Genomic DNA, 18,740 nt, shown 5'->3' on the forward strand with positions numbered 1-18,740 from the left:
CTGGCTTTTGTTGGTTTTGTTTTGTTTATTTGTTTGTGTTTATCATATATACTTAGCCTCTGGCCTAATAATACAGTCTCCAACTTATAATACAACCACCAACAGTGGTTCAGACTTAGGGTTTTTCAACTTTACAATGGTGCAAAAGCGATCCACATTCAAAAAAGACCTACTCTGAATTTTGAATTGTGCCGGGACATAACCCCTTTGCATAAGTGGAGGACCATCTGTACTTACTGAATGAACATGAAAAGGAATGAACAAATGAATGAATGAAATGATCGATCCATAAGGTCCTATGCATCTCTAACAGACTAGGAATGCATGGTCTGGTCACTGCATGAGCTCAGGTCTAAGTCTGCAATAATTGGCTCCTTCCCTTCTCTGTTCTGTTTACTTTTCTTGCATACCCACATTGTAATGTGGGTAATGATGTGGTCATTCTATGCCTTTTCTAAAGGATTGTGATTCATTCTTGCCTGTCTGATTTCTCCTTGTTTCTGAAATTTAAAAAAAAAAAAAAAAAGAGGAGAGAGAGAGGATAAGTGCCTACCTGTACATTGTCAGCATTCACACCTCACATGTCCATGTTTCTGAAACATAACTAATGCTGTCATCCTTCCGGGACTTAGAGTGGTCAGCCTTGCCGTCTGTCCAGACAGTTACTATTTTCACAAATAAAGTAGAAAGGCGAAAGTCTTCGTCTCTAAAAAGCTCGAGAGCCAAGTGTCCGGAAAGGCAGAGTGAAGGGATCGGGTGGGACATTTCTGGGAGCTTCCTGCACCTGCTCATGGCAGACCTGGGCTGGGCCAGTCGGCTGCGTCCCATCTCGGACCCGTCTGCTCCAGCCTGCCGTCGTTCTCTCCGACCGCATCCCCTTCTCGCTGTTCAGCTGAGGCAGGTGGGGACTTCGGAGAGGAACTTTAGCTTACGAGAGCTGGAGAAAGGCAGAGGAAAAACCGAAGCCTAGAACTCGCGTTCACAGCACACGGCTTTTCTGTCCCAGTGAGCAGGAGGCCCCAGTGGCACACAGCCCAGGGCTGAGCACGAGGTGGGGCCCAGCCTAGAGCTAGGCGAGTGTCCTGGGTATTGGAGGGTGTCCAGTCCGGTCTGGAGAGGCTGGGTCTGGCCATGATGGTGGTGTGAGCAGGCAACGGGCATCCCGGCGGCCCCCAAACCCAACAGATGTGACTGGTCCTTCCCAGCCCGCAGGGACCCAGGCTGTTGGCTCCTATCAAGGCTGGCAGTTCCCATCGGCCACCATCCCAGAGCTGGGGGTCAGGGCACATCTTTGTCCTGGGGAATGGGCAGCAGTCACACAGGGCCTTAGTCTTGAGCAGGGACCCGTGGTCCACTGTGGGCTCAGGGGCCAGGCTGGCCTAGCACTGAGAAACCAGACTCTGGAGGTCACACAGCAGGAGCCAAGCGGCCTAACTATGGCCAAGGGGTGTGGGGGTGCTGGGCAGCAGAATCCAGGCAGCGTCCACTCCTCTCTTTCTCCAAATGCCTGAGGAAACAGGCTCTGGGGTGGGGGGAGTGGGGAGCTCATAGCCCTTTTCCTTTGGCCTTCCTGCCAAACTGAGCAGCCCCTCGTGATGGCCTGAAGCTAGCCAGGTACAGCTGCCAATCAGGTGTTCCCCAGAGCCAGCTCTGGCCGCATCCTGCCCTGTTCTGCCAGAATGGCGTGTTTGCTGAGCACCGGAGAAGGCCCATAGCAAGTTCTGCCCAGGCTCAGCCCCTGTGACTCGGTGACTTCCTCCACCCCTGCCCAAAACACAGGACTCATAGAAGAGGTTTCTGGGCCACCTGGTCCCCTGTAGACCCAGGTGAAGAGACAGAGGTCAGCAATATGTTCCCCTCTGCAGGTCTGTCTCCCCACATGGAAGGCACTCAAGGAAGGGATGGAAGAGGGAAGGCCAGAGGGCAGTTGTCACCCTCAGTGGCCCCTCAGTGGTCCCTCAGTGGTCCCAGGGCCCTTCATGCCTCTCTCTGTGGCTGGCTTCCTTGGGGACCCATTGAAGGCAGGATCTTAATCTCAAACGCCTCAGTACCCAGAACCCTGGATGTGGCAAGTGGCTGATAGAATTCAATGTCTATCAAATTAGAATGTGATTGAAAGACTGTTGATGTTAGTAAAACCCAGTGATGTGCAGAGTCTATCCCCACCATCTAGAGTCCCCCTGTTGGGAAACTCTCGTAAGTGATGAGGTTGGTCCACCTAGGAGACGTTAATGCTTGTGTTTTCTCCTGGCCTCTAGGTGAGGACCTGGATTCTCACCGTGGGCTACACAACCGCCTTCGGGGCGATGTTTGCCAAGACCTGGAGGGTCCACGCCATCTTCAAAAATGTGAAAATGAAGAAGAAGGTAACCACTCCTTCCGTTTCAGGGCATCTGCAGTGTTCACTTAACATTTATTTAACAAATATTTATTAAGCACCTACTGTGTGCCAGGCACTGGGCTATTTGCTGGGAATTCGAGATAAACACAATCCCTGCCCCACCCCAGCCCCTCTGCAGCTTCAGTCACCTGGGGAAATGAGACAGTTAACAAAGGGTTTCCCATGCACACTGATAAGGGCTGGTCGGGGACACGTTGGGATGGAGGTTGCTGGGGTACAAGCAGTCAAGGAAGGCTTCATGTAGGAAGTGTCACCTTGCTGAGACTGGTTGGTGAGTAGGGATTAGCCAGGCAGAGGCTGGGGAGTTTTCAAGCCCTGTAGAGGGAACTGTGTGCAGAGGCCTAGGGAGGGGAGGGGTGTATTCCTGTTGCCGAAAGAGGCTCAGTGTGGCTGGGCACTGGGTTCGTGGAGGCAGGATGCAAGAAGAGTCCCCAGGGTAAGGCAGGAGTCATGGTAAGGAATCTGAACTTTAACTTTGGGGCACTGGGAGCCCTTGAAAGGGGGGACTGACACCGGGCAGGGACCTGGCTTAATCATCCCATGTTCAAAGAGGCCCTTGGAAGACGGGAGTTCTGTTTTCATTTGGGCGGAAAGCATTTGCCGCCCGTGTGGTTGGGTGTAACCAGCATGCTGACTAAGCTTGACTCAGGATGTCAGAGAGAAGTGTTTTCCATCACTGGCCTTTTAGTTCTTGCAGTGGTGCTGCTCCTGCCTTGCTCCTAGATGAAACTTGGTGCAAGTCTCATGACTGTGAAGGTCCTCTGGTCAGCAACCGTGTATGGAGTCCATCATAATATCCAGAACGTGAAACTGGCCGCAGAGGCGCACTTCCCCCCCCTGCGCAGGCGTGTGGAGAGGGAGTGCCGGTGGGCCGCCTCTGCCTTCGCCAGCCTGAGCTTTTGCCCTTCGTCGCATTCCCAAGGTTTCTGAACCCTCCGGAGTCGCAGCCCGGAGAAGTGGAAGGGACAAGAATGACCTTACTTGCCAGTAGCTGGCATTGGGCTTGCTGGGCCTGGCAGGGGTTAAGCAGGCTCCTTAGACTCTCCTGGGTGTCTTTGTGGGCTTTCCAAAGCCCCCATTACTATGAATTTCTCTCCAGCAGTGCCCTTGACATGGGTGAAATGCTCTGCCAGTTGGCCTGTTGTGGCTTCTTCCCCCGCCCCGAGCATCTGGCAGTTCCCCGGCTCCTGGGCACAGCTCGCCTTGCCCTCCAGCTTGTCTCACGCTGGGCACATAGCCCTCTCCCGCCCGTGGCTGCGTCCGCTGTGCAGGAGGGAGGCTCTCCTGCACCTTCTCCTGCAATCTTGAGGATTTCCGGTCGATCCCACTGTACCAGATGCCCTCCCCCCACCCCGAGGGCACCTGGCCAGCATGTCATCCCCTCATAGGCTCCTCAGGCATCAGTTCATTGGGTCCCCCAGGCTGCAGGGACCCCTGCCAATCAAGTCCCCTGAGTACTCTCCTGAAAACCTCTCCTAACTTGAGGTCAAAGAGGAACCATCCCCGCACCCCATCCTCTCACCTTGGGGGAGGAGGGTCTCATAACATCACGACACCTTTTTCCAAAATCCTCTTCTTTTTTTTTAATTGAATGCTACACTTTTTTTATTTTGTTGATTTTAGAGAGAAAAACATTGATTTGTTCTTTGACTTATTTATGCATTCATTGGTTGATTCTTATATGTGCCCTGATCGGGGATCAAACCCACAATCTTGGTGTATGGGGACGATGCCCCAACCAACTGAGCTACCCAGCTAGGGCCCCAAAATCCTCTTCTTGACTCAACCCCACCCCATACACACACCTTACTTTTTAAACCCCTGATATGGGTGTTACCTGTTCACAGACACCTCTGCAGATCCTGCATGTGGTCTCACCCCACTCTGGAATGTGGTACCTCTTGTTCCAATTCTTACCTCAAAAGCTTGGGTTTGCCATCCGGTTACTGGATTTGAGCCTTGGCACCTGTGGCAGACAGCGGGCATGCCCAGCGCGGTGGGGCCAGCAGGCGAGGCAGGAGAGCGGGACTTCAGGCAAAACTCCCACCTTTGAGGCCCTCTGTTCCCGTCTATGAAATGGGGGCATATTGAAGTGGTACTGTTTCCTGAGCTGTGGTTCGGCCTGGCGCCCAGTGGCACCTCTTGTTCTCTCATCATCCTCACCACCTTCCTCTCCCACCGCCAGGGCTGCTTTAGGAGCCGCTGCACAGATTGGGGTGGGGGTATCTCCTTCTCTGCCCTCTGCCCCCTGCCCCCTGCCGGGCCGCCTCAGGAAAACTGCCGGCTGCATGTAGAGCGAGGAAGGAGCCCTGCTTGGCCAGCCCCTGCCCGTGCTCTCCGGGAGGCGCCTTCCCTCGCTGGGCTTCGGCAGCATGTGTACTGCTCCTTCTGTCTGTAAGAGCAGCCTGGGGAGCCACCCTTCTCAGCCCGGCTGCAGGTTACAATCAAACGGGAGCTTTTGAAAACTATGAGAAGTAACCCAGCTCCGGCCAGGGAAACCAAACCTGGGCCTGGGGCTGGGCATCAGGAGTGTTGGACTTTCGCAGGTGATAGTGACAGACAGCAGGTGGAAGAGCTCTGGCCGGATCAAGGCTGGGCCGGCCACAGCCGCAGCAGCAGCATCTCGGAGCTTGTTAGAAATGCACGTTCTCACCCCCACCCCAGCCCTAAGAATCCTGGTGGAGCCCAGGGGTGTGTTCCTCACCAGCCCTGCCCGGAGATGCTGATGCCAGCCAAAGTTTGAGGGGCACCAAGAAACTTCTGGAGCCTCCTGCTCTGCGGCTCTGGTTAGAGAGAGGCTCTGCCACTGATGACAACTCCATCCTGGCTTTGGAGAATCAATTCCTCTGTGCCAGTATGTGATTCATCCATATTATGATCTGTAATAAAGAACCAGCCTTTATGTTCCGCTACTCCTGTGAGCGGTGAGCAAGAACTCTGATTGTCTGGCAGCGACTGACAAAGCATGTCGAGGAGACTGTAGGAGTGGAGTTGTCTGCAAGCTCCCCAGAGGTGGAGCTGTGACGTGGCCACACCCTGCGGCCCTGCCTGAGCCCAGGAGACTCGCTGTACCCCTGGCACTCTGGGCAACTGAGAGCTCGGGCTGGTGCTGGGCCCCAGGGTCCAGGGAAGGGCCTGGTCTGAGAAACGCCCAAGGCCCTGAGTGCAGATTTGGTCACGGTTTTGTCTGCTGTGAAGACAATGAAGGCCAGATGAACACACCATTCCAGCATGAGGAACGTTTTGCTCTGGGCTTTCTAGCCATTCCAGGGGCAGGTTTGCAGCGCTGCACCTATCAACCAAATCAGAGGAGGTAAAAGGTGCAGACGAGAAATCTGTATCACCCGCGGGTCCAGAACTCGCGTCGGGGAACCAGATTGTTTTGCAAGGGCTGTGGTCGTTGCAAGTCAGCATTGGGACTGAATTCTCCATGATCTTCTTTTGTATAGCCAAGATTGGTTTTTACCGTTTTGTTTCATTGGTTTTAAGTTTAGACTTTTTTATTAAAGTAGGCCCCTTAATTTTTTTTTTACTGACACATATGCTAGATTTATATAAATTTCCAAATGCAATCATACACTTTTTTTTTTTTCATACAGTCTTTTTTATCCCTTTCTTCTTTCCCTGGCTCCCACCTCCTCTCTCTCCACCCACGGTGGCCCTCCCCAAATGCATATACGAGAACTCCACCCATATGGTTACATTGTTAAAGCCGTTAAAGGAAAAGAAGCCTGTTGACACGTGGTGACTTAATGCTTCCAAATTCGGTATTTTTACAGCATGTTGCCCTTTTTTCTAAGGGCCAGTCATAAAATCTTGAATTGAGAGGCCCCAGTACAGTCTTCATTCTGCCTCTTGCTGGGACCGAATGGAAATGTTGAGACGAGAGCGGTAACTCAGAGCCCAGCTCTTCTGTGGGGCAGATGGGCTTCCTGAGGACAAAGGAAGTTCACTACAAGTGTGACCTGATTCTGTTGCAGACAGTAACACAGGGACATCCACTCAGATCTCTGTCCAGGCTCAGCTCGAGGGAAATGCCAAGAGAGGGCTTTGAACAGCCTCGCCAGAGCGTCCGCCATCTGCGCGGTGCAGGGAGCGGGCCACTGTGCCGCCCAGCCCCAGAGGACACATCTACACTCTGTTCCCCCTGGAGTGTGTCCCTGGAGCCAGGCAAGAGTTGGTCCAAGAGAAGTTCGGTCTGAATCCGTCAAAGTATCCGAAGCTTTTTGAAGAGACAGAGATGCCTTTTTCAGTCAACCAGGAGTCAGCCAACTTCTTCTGCACAGAGCCAGCGGCAGAGTGCAGGCTTCACGGGCAGGGCCGGCTCTGCAGCAGCCTCTCAGCTCTGCGGCTGCAGAATAAAAGCAGCCATATACAGGCGTGAATGGGTATGGCCGTGTTCTAGTAGAACTTCCTTTATGAAAACGAGCAGTGGGCCCGGCCGGTGTGGCTCAGTGGTTGGGCGTTCACCCAGGCACCAAGAGGTCACCAGTTCGATTCCCGGTCAGGGCACATGCCCAGGTTGTGGGCGTGATCCCCACTGGGGGGCCATGCAGGAGGTGGCCAGTCAAAGTTCTTTCTCATCGATGTTTCTATCTCTTTCTCCTTCTCCCTTCCTCTCTCTCTAAAAGCAATGAAGAAAACAAAATTAAAAATGAGCAGTGGGCCGTATTTGCAGTTGCTAATCCCTGATTCAACACAAAAGGAAGTACCCTGTTAACAGTAGCTGACATCTGTTGAACAGTCACTGTAAGCCAAGCACTGATAACCTAATGTGGTTGGTGTCCTTGTCACCCCCATTTTACAGATGAGGAAACTGGCTCAGGGGGTTAAGAAGCTTATCCCAGATCATATAGCTTGTTCTAAGATGCCAACTCAGATCTGGTGCCATAACCTGGTGAGTCCTCATTCCTGGGCACCTTGCTCTCCTCTCTCACCCAGTGAGGACAGGGCACTAGTAGCCTCCTAGCCTCAGAGAGGGAAGGGAGTGTGATGGCATCAATACGCACTGATGTAGCTTTTGAAGAGAAAGCTGAAAAATAAGGAAGTAAGAGAAGCTGAGGTGAGACTTGAGAGAGGGCCTTGCCTAATGTGAGGATTCTTTGGTACTTAGACTTTGTATGGTCAGGTCAGTGCTGTTTGTAAAATTTTAAATATTAGATCTCTCTTTTTTTTATCCTCACCTGAGGACATTTTCCCATTTTTTGTTCATATAGAGAGGGAGGGAGTGAGGGAGTGAGGGAAAGAGAGAGAGAGAGAGAGAGAGAGAGAAAAAAACATCGATGTGAAATGGACACATCAAGTGGTTGCCTCCCACATGACCCAACCAGGGCCAGGGACTGAGGTACATGCCCTTAGCGGGAACCGAACCCGGGTCTCTCTGGACTGCAGGCCAATGCTCTAACCACTGAGCCAAACTGGCCAGGGTTTAGATCCCTTTTTAATAGGTTATTTTAAATCACCTCTCCTTGATCCTGTATTGTGTATATGTGTGGGTATTTATTTACTTATTCACAGTTAGTCTCTCTCGCTATTGCATGCACCTTGAGGGCAGGATACTTATGTTTTGTCCATCCCCCATGCCTAAGATAGAACCTCACTCAGAGTATGCACTTAATGAATCTTTCTGCAAGTAGTATATGAAATGTAGTTTAAATCCATTCAGTGACAAACACTGGCCAGGCTTTGGGAATGGTACCAAAAGGAAATTAGACATGTTCTCTCCTCTTATTCTCAGAATCTTCCTACCATGTATCCATCAGTGTGATAATTAGTCCTGGGTCTAGTAGAGCTGAGGTGCAGTATCACATTTTCCCTCTAGATGTCACTGTCAGGCACATAAACAGAACCGCTAATTGTCAAAACCCAAGTAATGGTAACCAAATAGCTGCCATTTGTTGAGCATCTCCTCTGTACCAGACACTGTAACTAGATGCTCTCCATGTATCTCATTTTACTTTCATACCAACTCTGCAGCTTAGGGCTCTGTGGCCCATTTCAGAGGTGAAAATGAGCCTCGCAACGTTATGCAGCATGCCCAAGATCACATTTGTCAAGAGCTGGGATTAGAATGAGGTCTTCTAAACCCAAAACCCGTGTTCTTCCCTGGCACCATACTTAGAGATAATACATGAGCCTCCCTGCTCCCTGCGTTCTCCTGCCCCTTGACATTTTATAAATGAGAAATTTAGAATGAGAGAGGAAGTGATTGGCCCAGGATCATACAGGTAGCAAGAGGTGCAGCCAGGACTCCAATCCAAGTCCACTTAATCCCAAATCCTGTCTTTCCACTGCCACGTGCTACCTCAGACTTCATACTAGAGCCTTAAAATGGAAAGGCTTTATCACATTTATCAAAGGGAAGTCCTGGTGTTCATCTGTAAGGCCAGCTGTGCACCTGGGTGCCTTCCGATTCGGGCAGCAGCAGAAGAGGGGCTGTGTCCACCCTGAAGGGAGGTCTCCTCCCTTCACAGGTGACTCCCTGAGGATGGCCCCACCCCGTGTTTCTCAGCTCTTTCCCTTCAGTGCACCACTTCTTGTCCAGTGTAGACTGTGCAGTCCCAGCAGACCCACAGTTCTGTGTGCTGGAGTGTAAGGTGTTCCACACTCCCGTACCTCATGAGCTCTTGGGAAGAGACCAGGAGAAAATGGCACTGCTGAGCAAGTCCAGGGTCACTGGCTCCTGGAAGTAAGGCCACGGGAAGAGCAGTCAGCCTGTAGTCTCGTGGGAAAGCCGTGGCGGAGAAGATGGAATGTGGGGGTGCTGGCACTTACTGGTGGGGAAGCTTGGGGAGGGAGAAGGACTGAAGGCTAAGGCGAGCTGGACCGGAGGGTGCCCAGTGTCTGTGGCATCAGCATCCTCCGTCCATCCTGGTGGTCACTGCTCTGCGTCGGACCTCCTCCCTGCTCACCTGGACAACTGCCCTAGCTCCTAACCGGTCTCCTGCAGCAGACTCCCACCTTGGTTGGGCCCATCCCTCACTGCTGCAGATTACTCCCATCACCCCGGAGTTAAAGGTGCTCAAACCCCCGTGGACCCTCGTGAGGCCCCGTTACGTCCTGCAAGCCCTCCCGCTCAGCTGGCACTGTCTCCAGCCACTCCCGACTCACCCCATCACACCCAGCCGCACCCAGAGCCTCTCACAGGAAGAGTAGGGTGTTTCAGACGAGAGAACCAGCACCTGCAAAGGCCTGAAGGATGAAAACCACAGCTCAGCCTCAGAATAGGAAGGAGTTAAGCATCAGTGAAGTGTACATGTTTGGGAAGTGGTCAGAACAAGCTTGGGAAAGGCTTGCGTGTCAAGAAAAAGAGCTTGGCTGAATGTATCCTATGGGTGATGGGGAGTCACAGGAGCCCCCAGAACCAGGGGTGACATGACACAGTCCCTCCCCTCAGCTGCCATCCAGGAATGTCTCCCAGCTCTGTGATTTGTGGTGCCGTCTCCTCTGCCTGACCCCCACCCCACAACCTCCTCCCTCCGGGCCTCCAGCTCCTCCTCTGTGAGCCGCTTCCTGTCCTCCAGCACCCTCTCATAATCATCCCTGACAAGTCTGTCTCCTGCCAACCCCGGGGGCAGCGCCGGGATCTATCCATCTCTGTCGCCAGCGCCCCACATGGGGACGGGCGCTGAGTGAGTGCTCAGGGCATGTTCTCCTAGGGCATCATCCACCAGCCGGTGCTTGTTGAATACTTTTCCTCTGCTGGGCTCAGGCAGGTGCTAAGAATAGAGAGAGGAGCAAAAATCCAGCTGCACAGAGCTCACAACATAGTAGGATGACAGACATGAATCAGATGATCACACATACAGTGTGAAGTGGCTACTCAGGGACATCAGCTACGGGGGTGTCAGCAGAAAGGTGGGGGAAGACCTTCCAGGGCTCAGGCACAGCGTGAGCAAAGCGCCCTGGGTGAGCACCGCCCTGCCAGCCTGTCCTCCTAAGCTCCTCGGGCATTTCTTCCTTTTGCCCCAATTTCTCAGGGCTGGCAGGCAGTCACTTCGCTCCCCAGAGGGCCGGGGTTAGCTGGGTTTATGCAAAGCATTCGCCAGTCACTAGATGTTTCTGGAAAATCTCAAGGACGGGGCTTTGCCAGCCCCAGGTAAAGTGGCCTTGGTGGATTGGGTCTCTTCAGCAATAACTCAGAGATTTTTTTTTCCTGTTCTTTTCATGGTTTGGCTGCAGAGAGGCCCCTTGAGTTTCTAGTTCTCTTTTAAAAGTGGCTTTAATCATTAAAAGCCAGTCCTGGTGATATTTCATAGGTGTCTGCCCAAGTTTTGTTTATTTTTCTATAATCTTTTCTGGAACTACTTCATCACATTAGCTTTATGGGGGTGGGGTACATAAACATGCAGTGAGCGAACCGCAAGCTAGCTTTGCACTGACAGCATGTGTCCCCGGGCCACTCTCTTTCAGGGGGACAGAAAGCGGGGCGAGAATTTCACAGTGTAATAAAGCTATCACAGGCGGCAAAGAGGGATGGAAGTTATATTTCTTCTTTTTATATTCCTTCTTGGTTCAATCCATCAAACTCCCTACTGCATGTCAGGCCCGGCTAGGTCCTGAGGGTACACAAATAAATGTTTACTGAGGAAGGCAGATGCGTATGAAACTTAATATGATGTCAGCTCAGTTCTGTAAATAGTGGAGGGTATGGACTCTGAGATAGGAGGAACTTGGTTCAAATCTGGACTTCACCTCTTAGGAGCAATATTACACTGAGCGAGTTCACCCCACACAAGCCTCAGTTTCTTTGTCCATAAAATGGGAATAATAGTGTGTGTCTTTATATATGAGATGAGGTACGTAAAGCAGTCAACCCAGAGGCAGGCATGGAGTAAGTGTTCATTAAATGCTAGCTGTTCTTTCTGTTCTTTCTACTATTATCTACTCCTGATAAGTATGTGAACAGTGCTATGGTAGCCATTAATTCTGCTGTGGCAGTAAGAGGGGTCTTCATGGAGGAGGTGACAATAGACTTGGGTCTTTAGGAATTATTAGGAGTTTGCCAGACCAAAAGGAAAGAGTGTTTCAGACAAAAGAACTAGCCCCTAACAAGGAGTGGGAGGTGAAATCACAGCAGGGCCTCAGACTAGGCGTGGCCAGGCCAAGCTTGGGAAGGACCCGGAATGTCAAGCAAAGGAGCCTGGCTGATTTATCCTGCAGGTGATGGAGAGTCTCCAGGGGTTCCCACTCTGAAGGTGGCCCGACTCAGCCGTTCCCCTGAACCGGCCCTCAGCTGCTATCTGGGGAGCAGTCTCACACCCACTCTGCTCTTGCCTTCTCTGCAGATCATCAAGGACCAGAAACTGCTGGTGATCGTCGGGGGCATGCTGCTGATTGACCTGTGCATCCTCATTTGCTGGCAGGCCGTGGACCCCCTGAGAAGGACGGTGGAGAGGTACAGCATGGAGGTAAGCGCGGGCGCCAGCAGAGGGAGGCCTGCGGGAGGCCTCTCCCAGACACGTGGGGACAGAGCAGCCCACCTGCTCAGCTGGACTCGGCAGCCCAAGGTGCACTTCTTGAGAAGAAATCAGGTGGTCGCGGGGAAACCATCACAGTCCATAAGGGCCCACATTCTCTATCAGGAACACATGATTTCTGTTTCCTTCTATTTGAGACATACATTATTTCAGGAAGGCCAGATATAAGGTCTTCACTCCTGGGGGGGAGATTGTGAAAGAATTTGTCTAGGTATATGGATATATGCAGAATTAAAGAGAAACGCTGAGCCGCTTAAATAAATATACTTTCTATACATTGTAGAAATCTCCATTTATCGGACCTATCAGTCCAGAAATTACATTGTGGTTTTATTCTCTTCTTCAAAATAAATTCCTTAATGAGTGCTACTAGGGCATAAGCACGCTGAGAACTCCTCCGAGTTACCATACGATTTGCAAAGTGATAAACAGTAGATTTCTTTTCACATATTTGATATCAGAAATTTGTTGTTAAAATAAAGAACCTCACATAACAGTACTGTGAAACATACATGGGAGTTGTCTTGCATTCGGCCTTGTCCTTCAAAGCGATCTTCCTAGGATGCTCCAGATTAGGGAAGTTCAAGGTGAGGGAAGTGCATCTTTGTTGGTTCTCTCTGAGAACCGTTAAGCCCGCCTCTGCTGGAGAGAGCGGGCTGCGCGGGCCGTGCTCTGATTCCCTGCAGCAAATTCCACGGAGAAAACGGGATTTTTTTCCAGTTCTCCCCCTGCACTCTTAGGGAAATCTTTTTGTGGCTTTCGGTATGAATTCTTAAAATAACCTGGACAGCCCTGGCCGGTTTGGTGCAGCGGTAGGAGTGTCGGCCTGTGGTACTGAGAGACCCGGGTTCGGTTCCCGCTAAGGGCACGTACCTCGGTTGCAGTTTGTCCCCGGCCCTGGTTGGTCGTGCGGGTGGCAGCCACTCGATGTGTCCCTTCACATTGATGTTTCTCTCTCTCTCTCTCCCTCTCTCTCCCTCCCACTCTATCTGAACAAAAAATGGAAAAATGTCCTCGGGTGAGGATAAAAAATAATAATAATAAATAACCTGGACATTGTCATTCTGTGCATTGGGGACAGAAGTTTTTATCCTTCTGGACAAGAAAGTTTTCTAGCAGATGAGATGCCCAGTCGCGTTTGTCTGGAGACAGCCAGAGGGTGTACTCAGCCGAGTGAGAAATGACGCCATCAGACCGGTGGCTGAGGATGCCGCTTCTGACAGCGTGGATTTAGGAGGGAGATTCAGGGCTGTGTGCCTCCGTCTCATCGCCTTAAGTGTACATCCTGGGAGGAAGCAGAGCCAGCAGACCCAAACAGACCCAACACTGGCCTGCCCATGGATGAAGGGGACAGGAGCGCAGATGAGGTCACGTGGGTAGACAGGTTGTTTCCAGAAGGGAGGTGATATCTGGTCACCATTCATCTGCACAGGTGGCAAAGGAGCAGTCCCGCCCCTGAATCCACCCAGAGGGAGTCCCTCACCACCACCACGATTTGGAAATCCAGACAGGGTGTCAACACAAGGAAAAGCTGCCATTGGCTAACGGGGCCCCCAGGCTGTGGAGAGCCTGGGGTGATGATAATACAAGCAGTAATGCTAATAGTAGTAACAGTGATGGTGGTGACAGCTAGCTTTGTGTGTTATCTCACTGCATCCTCAGTAATGCTGTGGAACAGGTGCAATCCCGTGTTACTAATGAGGAAACCTAAACCCAGAGAGGTTGTATAACTTACCCAAGATCACCCAGCAGGTTGGTGGCAAGACCACTAACTACCCTCTCACCCGCTACCCTCCCTTTCCTTTCAACACATGACAGGGCTCTGTGTTTTTTAAAGGTTTTCATACATAGACCTTGGGTTGTTGGCCACAGATCTGTGTAGTGGGTAGGGCAGGAAAGTGTCTCCACATTCTGCAGATGAAGACTAAAATTACATTCATGGGCTGACTGAGGGCCCGGGATGTAGAAAGGGAAGAAAAGCCAGTCAAACAGAGCCCATGGAAGACCTGGAGCTGGACAGGTGGACAGAAACCAGACCTGGCCGGCGTGGTGCTGAGCCCAAGGGCCGGCGAGGAGCCGGGCGAGGCTGCCTCCATTCAATGTTAGTATTCACTAGGGGCTCCCCAGGTGTAGAGCTGGGGTCAGCCTGAGTCAGCATACTCCGCAGACGGGTCCAGGAAGCCTGTCCCCCTGGACCTGTTAAAGGAGATCAGCCCCGTGCAGTCCGATTCATACAAGTGATGGTTTGCTATCATCGTCATACCTTTCTTCCTTCCTCTCTGTGACAAGTAGTGCTGCTCTCAAGCTCCATGCACAGAACCCTAGCCCTTGCCAGACCTGCCAGGGCAGTGCTTCTCAAACTGAGGGGCTGCAGGGTGCCATGGAAATGCCCTTCTGTATAGAAGAGAAAGCAGCCTGGGAAGGGCCCCTGAGCCGGCTCTGGTTCAACCCAGATGCTATCTCTGTGTTCCCCTCCAGGTATCTGCTGGGATTTCTCTCTCAACCTTTTCTGGCCTGCTCCTCTTTTTCTCTTATTTTAGGGTTGCCCTGACACTCTGTTGCCATGGTAGCAGAACCCTTCTATTTGTCGACCTGTGGGCCTGTGGGTTTACTGTTGGTTTATTGTCGTTTTTCCACCAAACAGTGCTAAGCTGTCAGCTGTTTTCCGTCAGACCTCCCCTGTCAGACGCAGCGGTAGGTGAACAGCGTGCCCAGCGCTGTGCAGTGTCCTATATTCTCCTCCAGGGCAGGTTTTTCTAGGACCCCCAGGGAGAGAGAGGTAATCAGAGATCCTCGTGGTCTGTTCCTCTCCCGCCGCCTGCCTCAGACGCCTGAGATTGCTCTGCGTGCTCTGAACACCAGGATTCCAGTCACCGCCCTCACTCTGTTTCGTTTTCAAGCCTGTGCCTATGCTTCTCCTTTCTGGAACCTTCTCTGACAAGTCAGTGAACTTTAGTACCAGGCCCTGTGTTGCCACCATGGGACATGTCCCTGAGTCCCTTGGCTCCACCACATTTACAAGCTGCCCTCCCTGCTCCTGTCCCTAGCATCCTGACCGTCGGTGCTGAGGGCATCCCTGTCCCGCCCACCCCACCCGCTGGGCCTCCAGCTTCTCCAGGACAGGGCAGCGTCTGAGCACTCTCTCTCAGTGCCCAGCCAGCACCCGCACCCATCTTCCATCTGTCACGGGGAGGGCAGAGGTGAGCACAGCGGCCCAGGTCCTTGACTTCATGGTGCCACGCAGACAGATGAGCGTAGTTATTTGAGATCACATTGATTCTAATAAGTAAATAGGATGAAGGGTTTGAGAACAACAGAAGGACCCATGGAGGTGATTCTCCCCATGAGAGGACATGCAAGTGTCCTGGGGCTGAAAATTGGATTCTGAAGTCCCGCTGGAGGCATCCCAGCGCCAGCCTCATTCTCTGTCCTGTAATAAATATTTACTTAGCTTCTGCTATGTGCCCGGTATATTTTCTCTCAGTCTATATCTTGTCTTTTCATTCTCTTAACACAGAATTTTTCTTTATTTTAATAAAGTTCAACTTATGATTATTTCTTTCATGGATCGTGCTTATGGTGTTGCATCTAAAAATTTATTGCCAAACCCAAGGTCACCTAGATTTTCTCCTATTATCTTCTAGAAGTTTTTCAGCTTTGCATTTTACATTTAGGTCTCTAATCCATTTTGAGTTAATTTTTGTGAAAGGTGGAAGGTCAGTGTCTAGATTTATTTTAATGCACGTAAATGCCTAGTTGTTCCAGCACTGTTTGTCAAAAATACTTTCTCCATTGGATTGCCTGTGTGTCTTTGTCATCCATGAGTTGACTATATGTGCATGGGTCTCTTTATTCTGTTTCACTGGTCTACTTGTCTATTTTCTTTCACTAATACCCCACTGTCTTATTTACTCTAGTTTTATAGTAAGTCTTAAAGTTGAATAGTGTCAAAGTTTTCTGACTTTGTTCTTCAATATTGTGTTAGCTATTCTGGGCCTTTTGCCTCTTCATCTAAATTTTAGAATCAGTTTGTTGATATCCACAAAGTAACTTGCTTTTTGATTGGGATTGTGTTGCATCTTGATAGCTCAAGCTGGGAAGAACGGGCATCTTCACAATATTGAGTCTTCCTATCCATGAACATGGAATAGCCTTCCATTTATAGAGATCTGTTTTGACTTCTTTCATCAGAGTTTTGTCGATTTCCTCATATAGATATTATACATATTTTGTTAGGGTTATACCTAAGCAATTTTGGTTTTGGTGCTAATATAAATAGTATTGTGGTTTCAAGTTTAAATTGCAATTGCTCTTTTCTGGTCTATAGAAAAGCAATTTTTGTATATTAAGCTAGTGTTCTACAAACTTTATAATTGCTTATTAGTTCCAGGAGGGTTTTTTGTTGATTCTTTGGGACTTTCTACCTGGACAATCATCTGCAATTTTATTTCTTCCTTCCTAATTGGTGTACCTTTTATTTCCTTTCTTGTTTTTGTATTAGTGAGGCCTTCTTTCCAATTTTAGGGAAGACATCTAATTTCTCACTATTTAGCATGAAGTTGGTGCATCTTTTTTTTTTCTTAAAGATCACGTATAACAGTTCCACTGGCCAAAGCCAATGGTGCCTTTGGGGAGATGACAGAAAGGGCAGTTGATGATGCAAGCAGAGCCGGGTTGTTAGGGACCATGTGCGCTAAGCAGAGAAGTTAAAACTTCAAAATCAAAGACAATTAATCAGGGAGGTGACATGATCAGATTTTCCCTGGCTGCGGGGTGAGAACAGATGGAGGGCGAGGCTGGAGACCCAAAGATGGCTCAGAAGTGGTTTTTGCTATAATCCAGACAGGAACTGATGGTGACTTAAAGCAGGGCAGTAGCAACGGGAACAAAGAGCAGTAGGTGGATTTGAGAGATATCAGTAAACAGACGTGACAAGGCTTAGTGATGGATTGACTCCAAGGGGTGGGGCAGGGAGGCAGCAAGGACAATGCCCGATCTCTGGCTGGTTGGTGGATCACGGTCTCAGTGAGGCAGGGCGCAGAATGAGGAGCAGGTTTGGGAGGGAGCATGCGGGTTCGTTTCTGAGCAGAGGGGCTTGGAAGATTGGATGCAGGGTCCGAGAGCACAAGGGAGCAGTCTGTCCAGGAGATAGAGACATGGTGGGAGGGGCAGTTAGCACACCGAGGATGGGAGCTGCAGGAATGAGTGGTCACCCAGCGAGTGGTACAGTAAGAAGTGAAGATGTCCTGACTGGAGCCCTAGGAACCACTAAAAGTGATGGGAACAGGAGGAGAAGCCAGGGAAGGGGGCTTCAGAGTAGCAGCCAGGGAAGGGGGCTTCAGAGTAGCAGCCAGGGAAGGGGGCTTTAGAGTAGCAGTCAGGAAGGAAGGGCAGAGCCAGGAGAGAGAGCCATCCATGGGCGGGGGCATGGGAGAGAGCTGTCCATACATGGGGGGAAATTGAAGAAGGAAGGCGAGGTCTCCAGAGACAGATGCCCTAGACCAAGGGGAGGACGGACAGGTGCCCTCCTGTGACTAGCCCCCTGCTCCTGCTCGTGCTCCGTGTTCCTCACTGCACTTCAGCCTTTCCTGCCTCTGCTTTAGAGTCTGATGGCAGGATTGGCTGTTTCTGCACTTCCGATATAGCAGGTGTGGATAAGCCTGCCAAGTATGTTTAGAAGGTCTTAAAATGTAATTCGTATTACTGGGAACAGTTCTCCTCTTTTGAACACCTACTCTGCTTGTGGCGATGGTGAGTAGCTGTTGGGCATACAGGTCTAGAGTTCAGGGAGAGGTGGCGCTGGAGATGGACTTGGATGCAGTCAACATAGAGATGAGACAGAAAGCCGTGGATGAGAGCACCCGGGGGTGGGGGTGGAGAAATGGATGGAGAAGAGGAGAGGACCAAGGACACACCCTCAGCCACACTGGCCAGTGCCTGGAGATTAAGAATGTAGGAGGAAGGCAGCAGAGGAGACCTGTAGGGAGAGCCACAGAGATAAGAAGAAAATCCGATGAGTTTGGTTTCTAGGAAACCAACTGAAGAAAGTTTCAAAGAGCAAGTTTTGATGAAGTGTGTCAAATGCTGTTTTTAGATCAAGTGAGATGAAAACCAAGAATTGACCCTGTGTGTGTGTGCATATACACACACCCAGCTGGGGCTTTTTTTTTTTCTTTTAAGGAAAATAATTTGAGTTAATTTCCCCAAAACTGATGGTGTGAAGACAGCCTGTGCATCTAGGTGGAAGGGTGGTTGATTGTGTTCCCAGGCCTGCCTTCTATCCCAGGCCGCCACCTGCGCCTCCACTGGACCCTTCGGAAATGATTCTGAAACAGCAGACATGGAGACAGCACTCTCAGGGTCGCTGAACACTGACCACCCAGGAGAGCCCCAGGGCGGCCATGGAGGCGGCACCCTGAGGCCACCTGCACTCCCTGGAACCTTCCCCACCTGCCTCCCAGGCTGCAGAAGCCAAGGAACTGGTGCAGTGCAGCCCCCCGCGGAGCCCGCATGTGCCGTTCGCATACACAGATGGCGAAGGCGTCTCCACAGGCGGCCAGGCGGCCTCCATCAGGAGTTCCCTGCACTCCGGGTTCGGTGGCTTTCTGGCTGTCTTGGCCGCGATCGAGTTCAGGGACGTCTGGGACAGGAGCATTTCAAACTTCCCTCCGCGTCCTCGTACTGTTACCACCCTTTCTTGTGGGAGCAGTGGGGGATTGGGGAGCCATGGGCTACGCTTAGCTTTGCAACTGGTGGCTTATTTCACTTGTTTCTATGGAAACAGGTATTGAAGAGGCAACTACATAGAGTTTTTTAAATAAGTTTAACTATTATCTTTTACCTCCCTCTACAGTTGCTCT

At 50.9% G+C, this 18,740-nt stretch overlaps 1 protein-coding gene across 1 annotated transcript in view; it reads left to right on the forward strand.

Moving 5' to 3' along the window:
* GABBR2 (gamma-aminobutyric acid type B receptor subunit 2) overlaps positions 1-18,740 on the forward strand; it is a 342,974-nt gene that overhangs the window by 279,756 nt on the left and 44,478 nt on the right. The window contains exons 12-13 of the mRNA XM_036261795.1: positions 2,259-2,366; positions 11,689-11,811. Coding sequence (XP_036117688.1) covers positions 2,259-2,366; positions 11,689-11,811 — 231 coding nt within the window. The remainder of the gene's footprint in view (positions 1-2,258; positions 2,367-11,688; positions 11,812-18,740) is intronic.

The sequence above is a fragment of the Molossus molossus genome, unplaced genomic scaffold (genome assembly GCF_014108415.1).
Source record: "Molossus molossus isolate mMolMol1 unplaced genomic scaffold, mMolMol1.p scaffold_m16_p_14, whole genome shotgun sequence".
NCBI lineage: Eukaryota > Metazoa > Chordata > Mammalia > Chiroptera > Molossidae > Molossus > Molossus molossus.